This window comes from Larus michahellis, unplaced genomic scaffold (genome assembly GCF_964199755.1).
Source record: "Larus michahellis unplaced genomic scaffold, bLarMic1.1 SCAFFOLD_362, whole genome shotgun sequence".
NCBI lineage: Eukaryota > Metazoa > Chordata > Aves > Charadriiformes > Laridae > Larus > Larus michahellis.
The window spans coordinates 38,522-51,102 of record NW_027435898.1 but is presented as its reverse complement, the minus strand read 5'-3'; the positions used below and the strand labels follow the sequence as shown (position 1 = coordinate 51,102).

At 67.4% G+C, this 12,581-nt stretch overlaps 1 protein-coding gene across 1 annotated transcript in view; it reads right to left on the bottom strand.

The window, feature by feature from the left end:
- Nucleotides 1–12,581, bottom strand: part of LOC141736748 (ryanodine receptor 1-like) — a gene marked incomplete at its 3' end in the record, with an annotated part of 68,361 nt that overhangs the window by 19,077 nt on the left and 36,703 nt on the right. The window contains 13 exon segments of the mRNA XM_074571313.1: nucleotides 985–1,113; nucleotides 2,625–2,713; nucleotides 2,961–3,041; nucleotides 5,550–5,567; nucleotides 6,667–6,740; nucleotides 8,596–8,672; nucleotides 10,513–10,592; nucleotides 10,746–10,766; nucleotides 10,769–10,841; nucleotides 10,946–11,029; nucleotides 11,877–11,928; nucleotides 12,080–12,186; nucleotides 12,293–12,389. Coding sequence (XP_074427414.1) covers nucleotides 985–1,113; nucleotides 2,625–2,713; nucleotides 2,961–3,041; nucleotides 5,550–5,567; nucleotides 6,667–6,740; nucleotides 8,596–8,672; nucleotides 10,513–10,592; nucleotides 10,746–10,766; nucleotides 10,769–10,841; nucleotides 10,946–11,029; nucleotides 11,877–11,928; nucleotides 12,080–12,186; nucleotides 12,293–12,389 — 982 coding nt within the window.

Sequence of the window (12,581 nt, the reverse complement as noted above, 5' to 3'; positions counted from 1 at the left end):
GGGACATTGGGACCCTCAGGGGACCCCCAGGGTCATCAGGGTCCTTGGGGACCTCCCAGGGACATCGGGACCCCTTGGACACTGGGGTCCTCGGGGACCTCCTGGGGACATTGGGACCCTCAGGGGACCCCCAGGGTCATCAGGGTCCTTGGGGACCTCCCAGGAACATCAGGACACTTTGGACACCAGGGTCCTCAGGGACCTCCCGGGGACATTGGGACCCCCAGGGTCATTAGGGTCCTTGGGGACCTCCTGGGGACATTGGGACCCTCAGGGGACCCCCGGGGTCATCAGCGTCCTTGGGGACCTCTCAGAACACCAGGACACCTTGGACACCAGGGTCCTCAGGGACCTCCTGGGGACATTGGGACCCTCAGGGGACCCCCAGGGTCATCAGGGTCCTTGGGGACCTTCCAGGGACATCGGGACCCCTTGGACACTGGGGTCCTCGGGGACCTCCTGGGGACATTGGGACCCTCAGGGGACCCCCAGGGTCATCAGGGTCCTTGGGGACCTCCTGGGGACATCGGGATCCCTTGGACACAGGGGTCCCTGGGGACCTCCTGGGGACATTGGGACATCTTGGACACCAGGGTCCTTGGGGACCTCCTGGGGACATTGGGACCCTCAGGGGACCCCCAGGGTCATCAGCCTGAGACCCTGGGGGTCCCCTGAGGGTCCCAATGTCCCCAGGAGGTCCCCAAGGGACCCTGGTGTCCAAGATGTCCCAAGTCCCCTTGGACCCAGGGTCCCCAGGGACCTCCTGGGGTCCATTGGGATCCCGATGTCCCCAGAGGTCCCCAAGGGAACCCTGATGACCCTGGGGGCCCCTGAGGGTCCCAATGTCCCCAGGAGTCCCCGAGGACCCCAGTGTCCAAGGGTCCCGATGCCCCTCCAGGTCCCCAAGGACATCGTGGGGGGGCTGCGGGGCCCGTCCCCCCTGGCTGTGCTGGCGAGGGGCCGCGGGGGGCCGCGGGGGCTGACCTGGATGTACTCGGTGAGGCTGTTGAAGACCTGCTTGGCCACGGCCATGGCCTTGGAGAAGTTGCGCTTCCCCTGCTCGTCGATGACGTCCTTCCCCGAGTAGTACCAGTAGAAGTCGCTGATGGACTCCTGCCACCGGACGGGCACCGTCACCGGCGGGGGGACGGGGACCACCAGCAGCACGAGGACGCGGGGACGGGGACGTGGGGGAGACCACCAGAAGCACACGGGGACAGGGACACGGGGACCACCGGCAGCACGAGGACATGGGGATGGGGACGTGGGGAGACCACCAGAAGCACAGGGGGATGGGGACACGGGGACCACCATCAGCACGAGGACACGGGGATGGGGACGTGGGGAGACCACCAGAAGCACAGGGGGATGGGGACACGGGGACCACCATCAGCATGAGGACACGGGGATGGGGACCACCAGAAGCACACGGGGACAGGGACACGGGGACCACCATCAGCATGAGGACACGGGGACGGGGACGTGGGGACCACCAGAAGCACAGGGGGATGGGGACACAGGGACCACCATCAGCATGAGGACACGGGGATGGGGACCACCAGAAGCACATGGGGATGGGGACACGGGGACCACCATCAGCATGAGGACATGGGGACGGGGACGTGGGGACCACCAGAAGCACAGGGGGATGGGGACACGGGGACCACCATCAGCATGAGGACATGGGGACGGGGACGTGGGGACCACCAGAAGCACATGGGGACAGGGACACAGGGACCACCATCAGCATGAGGACAGGGGGACACGGGGACCACCAGAAGCACATGGGGACGGGGACATGGGGACCACCAGCAGCATGAGGACACGGGGATGGGGACCATCAACAGCATGGGGACGTGGGGGCCACCAGCGGCACGAGGACATGGGGATGGGGACCACCAGAAGCACATGGGGATGGGGACACGGGGACGGGGACATGGGCACCACCATGAGCATGAGCACACGGGGATGGGGACACGGGGACCACCATCGGCATGAGGACACGGGGACGGGGATGTGGGGACCACCAGAAGCACATGGGGATGGGGACACGGGGACCACCATCAGCATGAGGACATGGGGACAGGGACCATCAACAGCATGGGGACATGGGGACGGGGACGTGGGGACCACCAGAAGCACACGGGGACAGGGACATGGGGACCACCAGCAGCATGAGGACACGGGGATGGGGACCATCAACAGCATGGGGACATGGGGGCCACCAGCGGCACGAGGACATGGGGATGGGGACCACCAGAAGCACATGGGGATGGGGACACGGGGACGGGGACATGGGCACCACCATGAGCATGAGCACACGGGGATGGGGACACGGGGACCACCATCAGCACGAGGACACGGGGACGGGGACGTGGGGACCACCAGAAGCACACGGGGACGGGGACACGGGGACCACCAGCAGCACGAGGACGTGGGGACACGGGGACGGTTGGGGACCCAGGATGGGACGTGGGTCAGGGATGGTGGGTTGGGGCTGAGGCAGAGCCGTGGGGGGGCCGGGGTGGGGGGGGGGGGTCGGTGTCAGGGACGGGGTCAGGGGGCCGGGGTCCAGGCTGGAGAGCACGGCGTGGGGCGCCGTGGGGCGCCGTGGGGCTGGCTACCTGCAGGCGCAGCAGGTAGTCCACGGTGCAGATGATGATGTTGATGGTGGTGGTGTTCCCCGTCTGGGTGCGCAGGTAGTTCTGGAAATCTGTGGGGCGGGGGGGGGGGGGGGGGGTGGAAAATGGGGTGACACCAGCCCCACGGCCACCCTACCGCCGCCCCACGGCTGCCCCATAGCCCCCACGCCCGCCCCGCGGCCTCTCCTGCTCCATGGCTCCTTCTGCCCCACGGTCCTCCACGGCTCCTTCTCCTGCCCCACGGGTCCCCCAAAGACCCTTCCCCGCCCCAGGGCCCCCCGCGCCCCATAGCGCTGCCCCATAGCTGTGTCCCCTCACCGTTGTTGTGCCCCTCGCACAGCAGCTGGAGCAGCCGGAACAGATCCTGCGTGAACTCGTCGTCCGACATCACCTTCTCCCCTGGGGACGGGGACACCACGGGGACAACGGCGGGGCCGGGGGGGGGGAGGCGGCGTCACGGCTGGCCGAGGCCAGGCCACGCCGGGGCGGGGGGGGACACGGGGACACGACACGGACAGAAGGTGACACCCCGGGGTGGCGTTGGGGACACCCTGGGGCGGCACAGGGACATGCCAGGGGGGCACGGGGACACCACAGGGGGGCTTGGGGACATGCCAGGGGGGCTTGGGGACACCCCGGGGTGGCACAGGGACACTAGGGGTGGCATGGGGACATGCCAGGGGGGCATGGGGACACCCCGTGGTGGCATGGGGACACCCCGGGGTGGCACGGGGACATGCCAGGGGGGCACGGGGACACCCCGTGGTGGCACAGGGACACTGGGGGTGGCATGGGGACACCCCGGGGTGGCACAGGGACACCCCGGGGTGGCACGGGGACATGCCAGGGGGGCATGGGGACACCCCGTGGTGGCACAGGGACACTGGGGGTGGCATGGGGACACCCCGGGGTGGCACAGGGACACCTTGAGATGGCACGGGGACATGCCAGGGGGGCACGGGGACACCACAGGGGGGCTTGGGGACACCCCGGGGTGGCACAGGGACACTAGGGGTGGCATGGGGACATGCCAGGGGGGCATGGGGACACCCCGTGGTGGCATGGGGACACTGGGGGTGGCATGGGGACACCCCGGGGTGGCACGGGGACATGCCAGGGGGGCACGGGGACACCCCGTGGTGGCACAGGGACACTAGGGGTGGCATGGGGACACCCTGGGGTGGCACAGGGACACCTTGAGGTGGCACGGGGACATGCCAGGGGGGCACGGGGACACCCCAGGGGGGCTCGGGGACACCCCGTGGTGGCACGGGGACACTGGGGGTGGCATGGGGACACGCCAGGGTGGCACAGGGACACCAGAGGGGGGCATGGGGACACGCCAGGGTGGCTTGGGGACCCTAGGGGTGGCACGGGGACACCCCAGGATGGCACAGGGACACCTTGGGGTGGCACGGGGACAGTGGGGGGCAGCATGGGGACACCCCATGGTGGCAGGGGGACACGGGGGGTGGCAGGGCGTTAGCTGGGGGAGGGGACAGCCAGCGGGGGGGGGCATGCTGGGGGGACGCCGTCGGGGGGGGGCAGCCGGGGGACGCGGGGACACGGCGGGGGACAGGGCACGGGGGGGTGGGGGGGGGACGACACGCCGGGGCCACCCCCCGACAGCACCCCCAGCCCCGAGACCTATAGACCCTATAGACCCTATAGACCCACCCTATAGACCCTATAGACGCACCCTATAGACCCTATAGACCCTATAGACCCTATAGACCTGCGGTGACACCCTCGAGACCTATAGATGCTATAGACCCTATAGACGCGCCCTATAGACCCTATAGGCCCTATAGGCCCTATAGACCTGCAGTGACACCCCCGAGACCTATAGATGCTATAGACCCTATAGACGCACCCTATAGACCCTATAGACCCTATGGTGACACCCCCGAGACCTATAGACGCTATAGACGCACCCTATAGTGACACCCTATAGACCCTATAGACCCTACGGTGACACCCCCGAGACCTATAGACCCTATAGATGCACCCTATAGTGACACCCTATAGACCCTATAGACCCTACGGTGACACCCCCGAGACCTATAGACCCTATAGACGCACCCTATAGATCCTATAGGCCCTATAGACCCTACGGTGACACCCCCGAGACCTATAGACCCTATAGACGCACCCTATAGTGACACCCTATAGACCCTATAGACCCTACGGTGACACCCCCGAGACCTATAGACCCTATAGAAGCACCCTATAGACCCTGCGGTGACACCCTATAGACCCTGTGCTGACACCCCTGAGACCTACAGGCCTTATAGTCACACCCTATAGGCCCTACAACGACACCCCCAGCCCTAGAGACCCTACAGATGTGCCCTATAGACCCTGCAGTGACACCCTATAGACCCTACAGTGACAGCCCCAGCCCTATAGACACACCCTATAGACCCTGCGGTGACAGCCCCAGCCCTATAGACCCTATAGACGCACCCTATAGACCCTGCGGTGACAGCCCCAGCCCTATAGACCCTATAGACGCACCCTATAGACCCTGCGGTGACACCCCCAGCCCTATAGACCCTATAGACGCACCCTATAGACCCTGCGGTGACACCCCCAGCCCTATAGACCCTATAGACGCGCCCTATAGACCCTGCGGTGACACCCCCAGCCCTATAGACCCTATAGACGCACCCTATAGACCCTGCAGTGACACCCCCAGCCCTATAGACCCTATAGACGCACCCTATAGAGCCTACAAGAAAACCGCCCAGCCCCGTAGCCCCTACCACGCCCCCCCCCCAAGCCCCTATAGCCCCAGCCCTATAACCCCTGTATGACACCCCCCCCCGCCCCCAAAGCCCTATAGGTTCTATACGACCCCCCCCCCCAGCCCTATGGATCCTATACGCCCCCCCGGCGGGTATTTACCGTTCTCACGGCTGATGACTGGCAGCAGGAGCCGGGACGGGAGAGAAGGGAGAGAGGAGTGAGCGGGGGGGCGGGGGGGCATTAGGGGCTGGGGGGGCATTAGGGATGGGGGGGCATTAGGGGCTGGGGGGTCATTAGGGATGGGGGGGGTCATTAGGGTTGGGGGGTCATTAGGGATGGGGGGGCATTAGGGGCTGGGGGGTCATTAGGGGTTGGGGGGTCATTAGGGATGGGGGGGGCATTAGGGGCTGGGGGGGTCATTAGGGATGGGGGGGGCATTAGGGGCTGGGGGGTCATTAGGGGTTGGGGGGTCATTAGGGATGGGGGGGCATTAGGGGCTGGGGGGTCATTAGGGATGGGGGGGGTCATTAGGGTTGGGGGGTCATTAGGGATGGGGGGGCATTAGGGGCTGGGGGGTCATTAGGGTTGGGGGGTCATTAGGGATGGGGGGGGCATTAGGGGCTGGGGGGGCATTAGGGGTTGTGGGGTCATTAGGGGCTGGGGGGGGCATTAGGGATGGGGGGGCATTAGGGGTTCGGGGGGGTCATTAGGGGCTGGGGGGGTCATTAGGGATGGGGGGGGTCATTAGGGGCTGGGGGGGTCATTAGGGATGGGGGGGGCATTAGGGATGGGGGGGTCATTAGGGGCTGGGGGGGTCATTAGGGATGGGGGGTCATTAGGGGCTGGGGGGGGCATTAGGGGCTGGGGGGGCATTAGGGATGGGGGGGTCATTAGGGGTTTGGGGGGGGTCATTAGGGCTGGGGGGGTCATTAGGGATTTCAGGGGGTCATTAGGGATTTGGGGGGGGTCATTAGGGCTGGGGGGGGTCATTAGAGATTTTGGGGGGGGTCATTAGGGATTTCAGGGGGGGGTCATTAGGGGCTCAGAGCCACAATTAATAGCGGGGGCTCGGAGGGGGGGGGGGCAGCGCAGTGGGACGGGGACCCCCCCCCCCCCCCCCCAACCCCGGGCGGCAGCCCCCCCCCTCTCCCACCCCCCCCCCAGCACCAGAGGGGACGGGGGCGGGGGGGGTGGGGGGTGTGTGTGTGTGTCCCCGGGTGGGGGTGGGGGGGGGGGGGGGTGTCCCGGGGGGGGGCAGGGCCCCCCCCCCACTCACTGGTCCCCTCCTCCGTCACCATCCCCAGTCCCTCCGCCTTGTTCTGCCGCTCGAAGGCGTTCAGGTCCAGCACGCTGCGGGGGGGGGGACACGCACATTGGGGGGGGGGACGACACCCCCAAAACCCTGCCGGCCCCCCCCGGGCTGGACCCGGTCCCCACCCCCCCGTCATGGGGCTCTGAAGCTTTTGGGGGGGGACACACACACCACCACCCCCCCCCCCCAAGTCCTGAGCCCCTGGGGCAACCCGGGGGGGGGCATGTCTGGGGAGGGAGGGGGGGGGGGGCTCATTCCCACGGGGGGGCCCCAATACACACAGGGGTCCCCAGTTCCCACGGGGGGACCCCGATTCCCACGGGGGTCCCCAATTCCCACGGGGGGTCCCCGATTCCCACGGGGGGGACCCCAGAACTCACAGGGGTTCCCGATTCCCACGGGGGTCCCTGATTCCCATGGGGGGTCCCTCGCTCCCACAGGGGGTCCCCAATTCCCATGGGAGGACCCCAAAGCTCACGGGGTCCCCGATTCCCACGGGGGTCCCTGATTCCCACGGGGGGACCCTGAAGCCCATGGGGTTCCCCGATTCCCGCGGGGGGACCCCAGAACTCACAGGGGTCCCCGATTCCCACGGGGTTCCCCGATTCCCACGGGGGGTCCCCGATTCCCATGGGAGGACCCCAAAGCTCACAGGGTCCCCGATTCCCACGGGGGTCCCCAATTCCCACGGGGGGACCCCGAAGCCCATGGGGTTCCCCGATTCCCACGGGGGGTCCCCAATTCCCACAGGGGGGACCCCAGAACTCACAGGGGTTCCCGATTCCCACGGGGGGTCCCCGATTCCCACAGGGGGACCCCAGAACTCACAGGGGTTCCCGATTCCCACGGGGGGTCCCCGATTCCCACAGGGGGACCCCAGAACTCACGGGGGTTCCTGATTCCCACGGGGGTCCCTCATTCCCATGGGGGGACCCCGAAGCCCATGGGGTTCCCCGATTCCCACGGGGGTCCCCGATTCCCACAGGGGGTCCCCATTCCCACGGGGGTTCCCGATTCCCACGGGGGGTCCCTGATTCCCACGGGGGTCCCCAATTCCCACGGGGGGTCCCCGATTCCCACGGGGTTCCCTGATTCCCACGGGGGTTCCCGATTCCCACGGGGGGTCCCTGATTCCCACGGGGGTCCCCAATTCCCACGGGGGTCCCTGATTCCCACGGGGGGACCCCGAAGCCCATGGGGTCCCCGATTCCCACGGGGGTTCCCCGATTCCCGCGGGGGGACCCCAGAACTCACAGGGGTCCCCGATTCCCACGGGGTTCCCCGATTCCCACGGGGGTTCCCGATTCCCATGGGGGGACCCCGAAGCCCATGGGGTCCCCGATTCCCACAGGGGGTCCCCGATTCCCATGGGGTCCCCGATTCCCACGGGGGTCCCTGATTCCCACGGGGGGTCCCTCGCTCCCACGGGGGGTCCCCAATTCCCATGGGAGGACCCCAAAGCTCACGGGGGTTCCCGATTCCCACGGGGGGTCCCTGATTCCCACGGGGGGACCCCGAAGCCCATGGGGTCCCCGATTCCCACGGGGTTCCCCGATTCCCATGGGGGTCCCTGATTCCCATGGGGGGACCCCGAAGCCCATGGGGTCCCCGATTCCCACGGGGGGTCCCCGATTCCCATGGGAGGACCCCAAAGCTCACAGGGTCCCCGATTCCCACGGGGGTCCCCAATTCCCACGGGGGGTCCCCGATTCCCACGGGGGGACCCCGAAGCCCATGGGGTTCCCCGATTCCCACGGGGGGTCCCCGATTCCCACGGGGGGACCCCAAAGCCCATGGGGTTCCCCAATTCCCACGGGGGGTCCCCGATTCCCGCGGGGGGACCCCGAAGCCAGCGGGGGTCCCCAGTTCCCGCGGGGGTCCCCGGGGTGTCACCTGCAGGTCTGCATGAGGGCCTGGACGCTCTGGAAGAACCCGACCTCCCGCTTCTCCTTCAGGTAATCCAGCATCTTCTGCGGGGACACGGGGACACGGGGACGCGGGGACGTGGGCGTGGGGACACGGGGACACGGGGACGCGGGGATGTGGGCGTGGGGACACGGGGACACGGGGACACGGGGACACGGGGATGTGGGCGTGGGGACATGGGGACACGGGGACGCGGGGATGTGGGCGTGGGGACACGGGGACACGGGCGTGGGGACGTGGGGACAAGGGGATGTGGGGACACGGGGACACAAGGACGCGGGGATGTGGGGACATGGGGACATTGGGACACGGGGACATGGGGACGTGGGGATGTGGGGACACAGGGACGCAGGGACGTGGGGACATTGGGACATGGGGACATGGGGACATGGGGATGTGGGGACACCATGGGGATGTGGGGACACACAGACATGGGGACATGGGGATGTGGGGACATGGGCACACCATGGGGACATGGGGACACACAGACATGGGGACATGGGGACACCAGGAGGACATGGGGACACATAGATATGGGGACATGGGGACGTGGGGACATGGGGACACCATGAGGACGTGGGGACACCATGAGAACATGAGGACATGGGGACACCCAGACATGGGGACACCCAGACCTGGGGACACGGAGATGTGGGGACATGGGGACACCATGAGGACATGGGGACACCCAGACATGGGGACACCCAGACATGGGGACATGGGGACGTGGGGACATGGGGACACCATGAGGACATGGGGACACCCAGACATGGGGACACCCAGACCTGGGGACATGGGGACGTGGGGACATGGGGACACCATGAGGACATGGGGACACCCAGACATGGGGACACCCAGACCTGGGGACATGGGGACGTGGGGACATGGGGACACCATGAGGACATGGGGACACCCAGACATGGGGACACACAGACCTGGGGACATGGGGACGTGGGGACATGGGGACACCATGAAGACATGGGGACACGCGGACATGGGGACACGCGGACATGGGGACATGGGATGTGGGGACATGGGGACACCATGAGGACGTGGGGACACCTAGACATGGGGACACACAGACATGGGGACGTGGGGACATGGGGACACCATGAGGACATGGGGACATGGGGACACACAAGACATGGGGACACGCAGACCTGGGGACACGGAGATGTGGGGACATGGGGACACCATGAGGACATGGGGACACTCAGACATGGGGACATGGAGATGTGGGGACATGGGGACACCATGAGGACATGGGGACACCCAGACACGGGGACACGCAGACCTGGGGACATGGGGACGTGGGGACATGGGGACGTGGGGACATGGGGACACCACGGGGACATGGGGACATGGGGACACCCAGACATGGGGACATGGGGATGTGGGGACATGGGGACACCATGAGGACATGGGGACACCCAGACATGGGGACACCCAGACCTGGGGACATGGGGACGTGGGGACACCATGAGGACATGGGGACACACAGACATGGGGACACCCAGACCTGGGGACACCCAGACCTGGGGACATGGGGACGTGGGGACGTGGGGACACCATGGGGACGTGGGGACACCATGAGGACATGGGGACATGGGGACACACAAGACATGGGGACACGCAGACCTGGGGACACGGAGATGTGGGGACATGGGGACACCATGAGGACATGGGGACACCCAGACCTGGGGACATGGGGACGTGGGGACGTGGGGACACCATGAGGACATGGGGACACCCAGACATGGGGACACGCAGACCTGGGGACACGGAGATGTGGGGACATGGGGACACGCAGACATGGGGACGTGGGGACACGGGGACACCCGGCGAGGGGGACAGGGGGCCACCTGGGGGGCCGCCCCCTCCTACCTGCTGCACCTGGGCGTTGCCCCCGTTGAGGATGGAGATGCCCAACTTGAGGGTGGAGGACACCATGGCGCCCCGCTCCCCTGCCAACGCCGGCCCTCGCCGTCACCCTCACGCGCTCCGGGAGGGAGGGGAACCCCCCTCCCCCCCCAACACACAACCCCCCCCCACACACACCGGGAGTGGTGGGGGGGGTGGGGGGTGGGGGGGTTGTCCCCTGTGTCCCCCCCCCTCACCCTTGCAGGCGCTGATCATAGCACCATCTCGGCCGCCCCCCGCGTGTGCAGCCGGGCCTGTTGGTAGAGCAGCTTCTGCTTCTCCATCTCCTTCTCCTGCCAAAATTTGGGGGGGGGGGGGTGGTTTTTTTTTGGGGGGGGGGTGTCGGTGAAGGTGCCCCCCCCCCCCCCCCCCCCCCCCCCCCCCCCGCTGCGCCCACCTCGAAGGAATCCTCGGCTTCTTCCTCCTCCTTCTCCTCCTCCTTCTTCTCCTCCTCCTCGTCGCCTTCCTCCGTGTGGCAGCTCTTGGGGGGGGGATTGTGTCCCAGGTTGGGGGGGTGTCCCCCCCTCCCCCCCCCACCATCATGGGGGTCCCCAAAATCCCTAAGGACACCCCCCCCCCCCCCCCCCAAAACCCATGAAATCCGCCCCCCCCCCCCCCTTCAAGAAGGGGCAAATCCCAGCCCCACGCCGGGACTTGGGGGGGTTGGGGGGGGGACACACACACTCACACGATTCCTGGGGGGGTGTCCCCAATTGTGCCCCCCCCCCCCAATATCCAATACCATCTCGGGGGTCCCCAAAATCCATCGAGGCCCCCCCCCCCAACCCCTGAAATTTGCCCCCCCCCTTCTTCAAGAAGGGGCAAATCCCAGCCCCACGCCGGGACTTGGGGGGGGGACACACACACACAATCCGGAGGGGGGTGTCCCCAGTTGTGCCCCCCCCCCAGTACCATCCCGGGGGTCCCCACAATCCCTGTACCCCCCCCCCCCAAGCCCTGAAATCCGCCCCCCCCCCCCCCCCCACCTTCAAGAAGGGGCAAATCCCAGCCCCACGCCGGGACTTGGGGGGGTTTTGGGGGGGTTTTGGGGGGGGGGGGGGGGGGACACGCACACGATCCTTTGGGGGGGGGGTGTCCCCAGTTGTGCCCCCCCCCCCCAAAGTACCATCCTGGGGGTCCCCAAAATCCCTGTACACCGCCCCCCCCCCCCCCCCAACCTCCGGCAAAAGGGAGAGGTCGCAGCCCCACAGCGGGACACGGGGCGGTTTTTTGGGGGGGGGGGGGGGGCACAAGGGGACAACGGGGGGGGTGCGGGGCGGGGGGGGGTCACGGGGTGGTGGCGGGGGGGGGGGGGGGCCGGCACCCACCTTGGCCATGATGCCGGCGTACGCCATGTACAAATGATCCTTCTCCAACTTACTGCGGGATTTTGGGGGGGGGGGACACACATATAAGGCTCATTCGGGTGCACCGGGACCCCCCCCCCCACCCCGCGTTGGGTGGGGGGGGGGACACGACACAGCCCCAGGTATCAGGGTGCCCCCCCCCAAAATTAATCCCCCCCCCCCACCTTTTCTCCGTCAGCGCCGTGCGGCTGAAGTGCAGGATGAGCTGGTGCAGGGGGTCCGGCTTCTTCTCCCGCTCCTCTTCCTCCTCCTCCTCTTCCTCCCCCGATTTCTACCGGCCGCCGGCATCAGCTTGGGGGGCCCGGGGGGGGGGGGGGGCCGAGCTGATGACCCCCCCCACCCCCCCCCTTCTCTTTCCCCCCCCCCGTTTCCCTCACCGAGAGGTCGTCGATCATGCGATCCTCGAAGGGATGCTCCTCCGTCAGCAGCCAGGAGAGCTTGTACGCCTCCAGGAACATGTTACAGGCCCGGTGCCTGGGGGGGGGGACACGGGGGGGGGGGGGACACACATGGTGACAAGGGGGGGGCCAGGTCCCCAGGAGAGGGAAGGAAGGGGCGGGGGGGGGGCTGGGGGGGTCGGGGGATCCACCCCCGGGGGCTCTCGGTTGCTCCCAGTTGCACCCAGGGGCTCCCGGTTGCCCCCAGAAGGGCTCTGGGGTGCCCCGG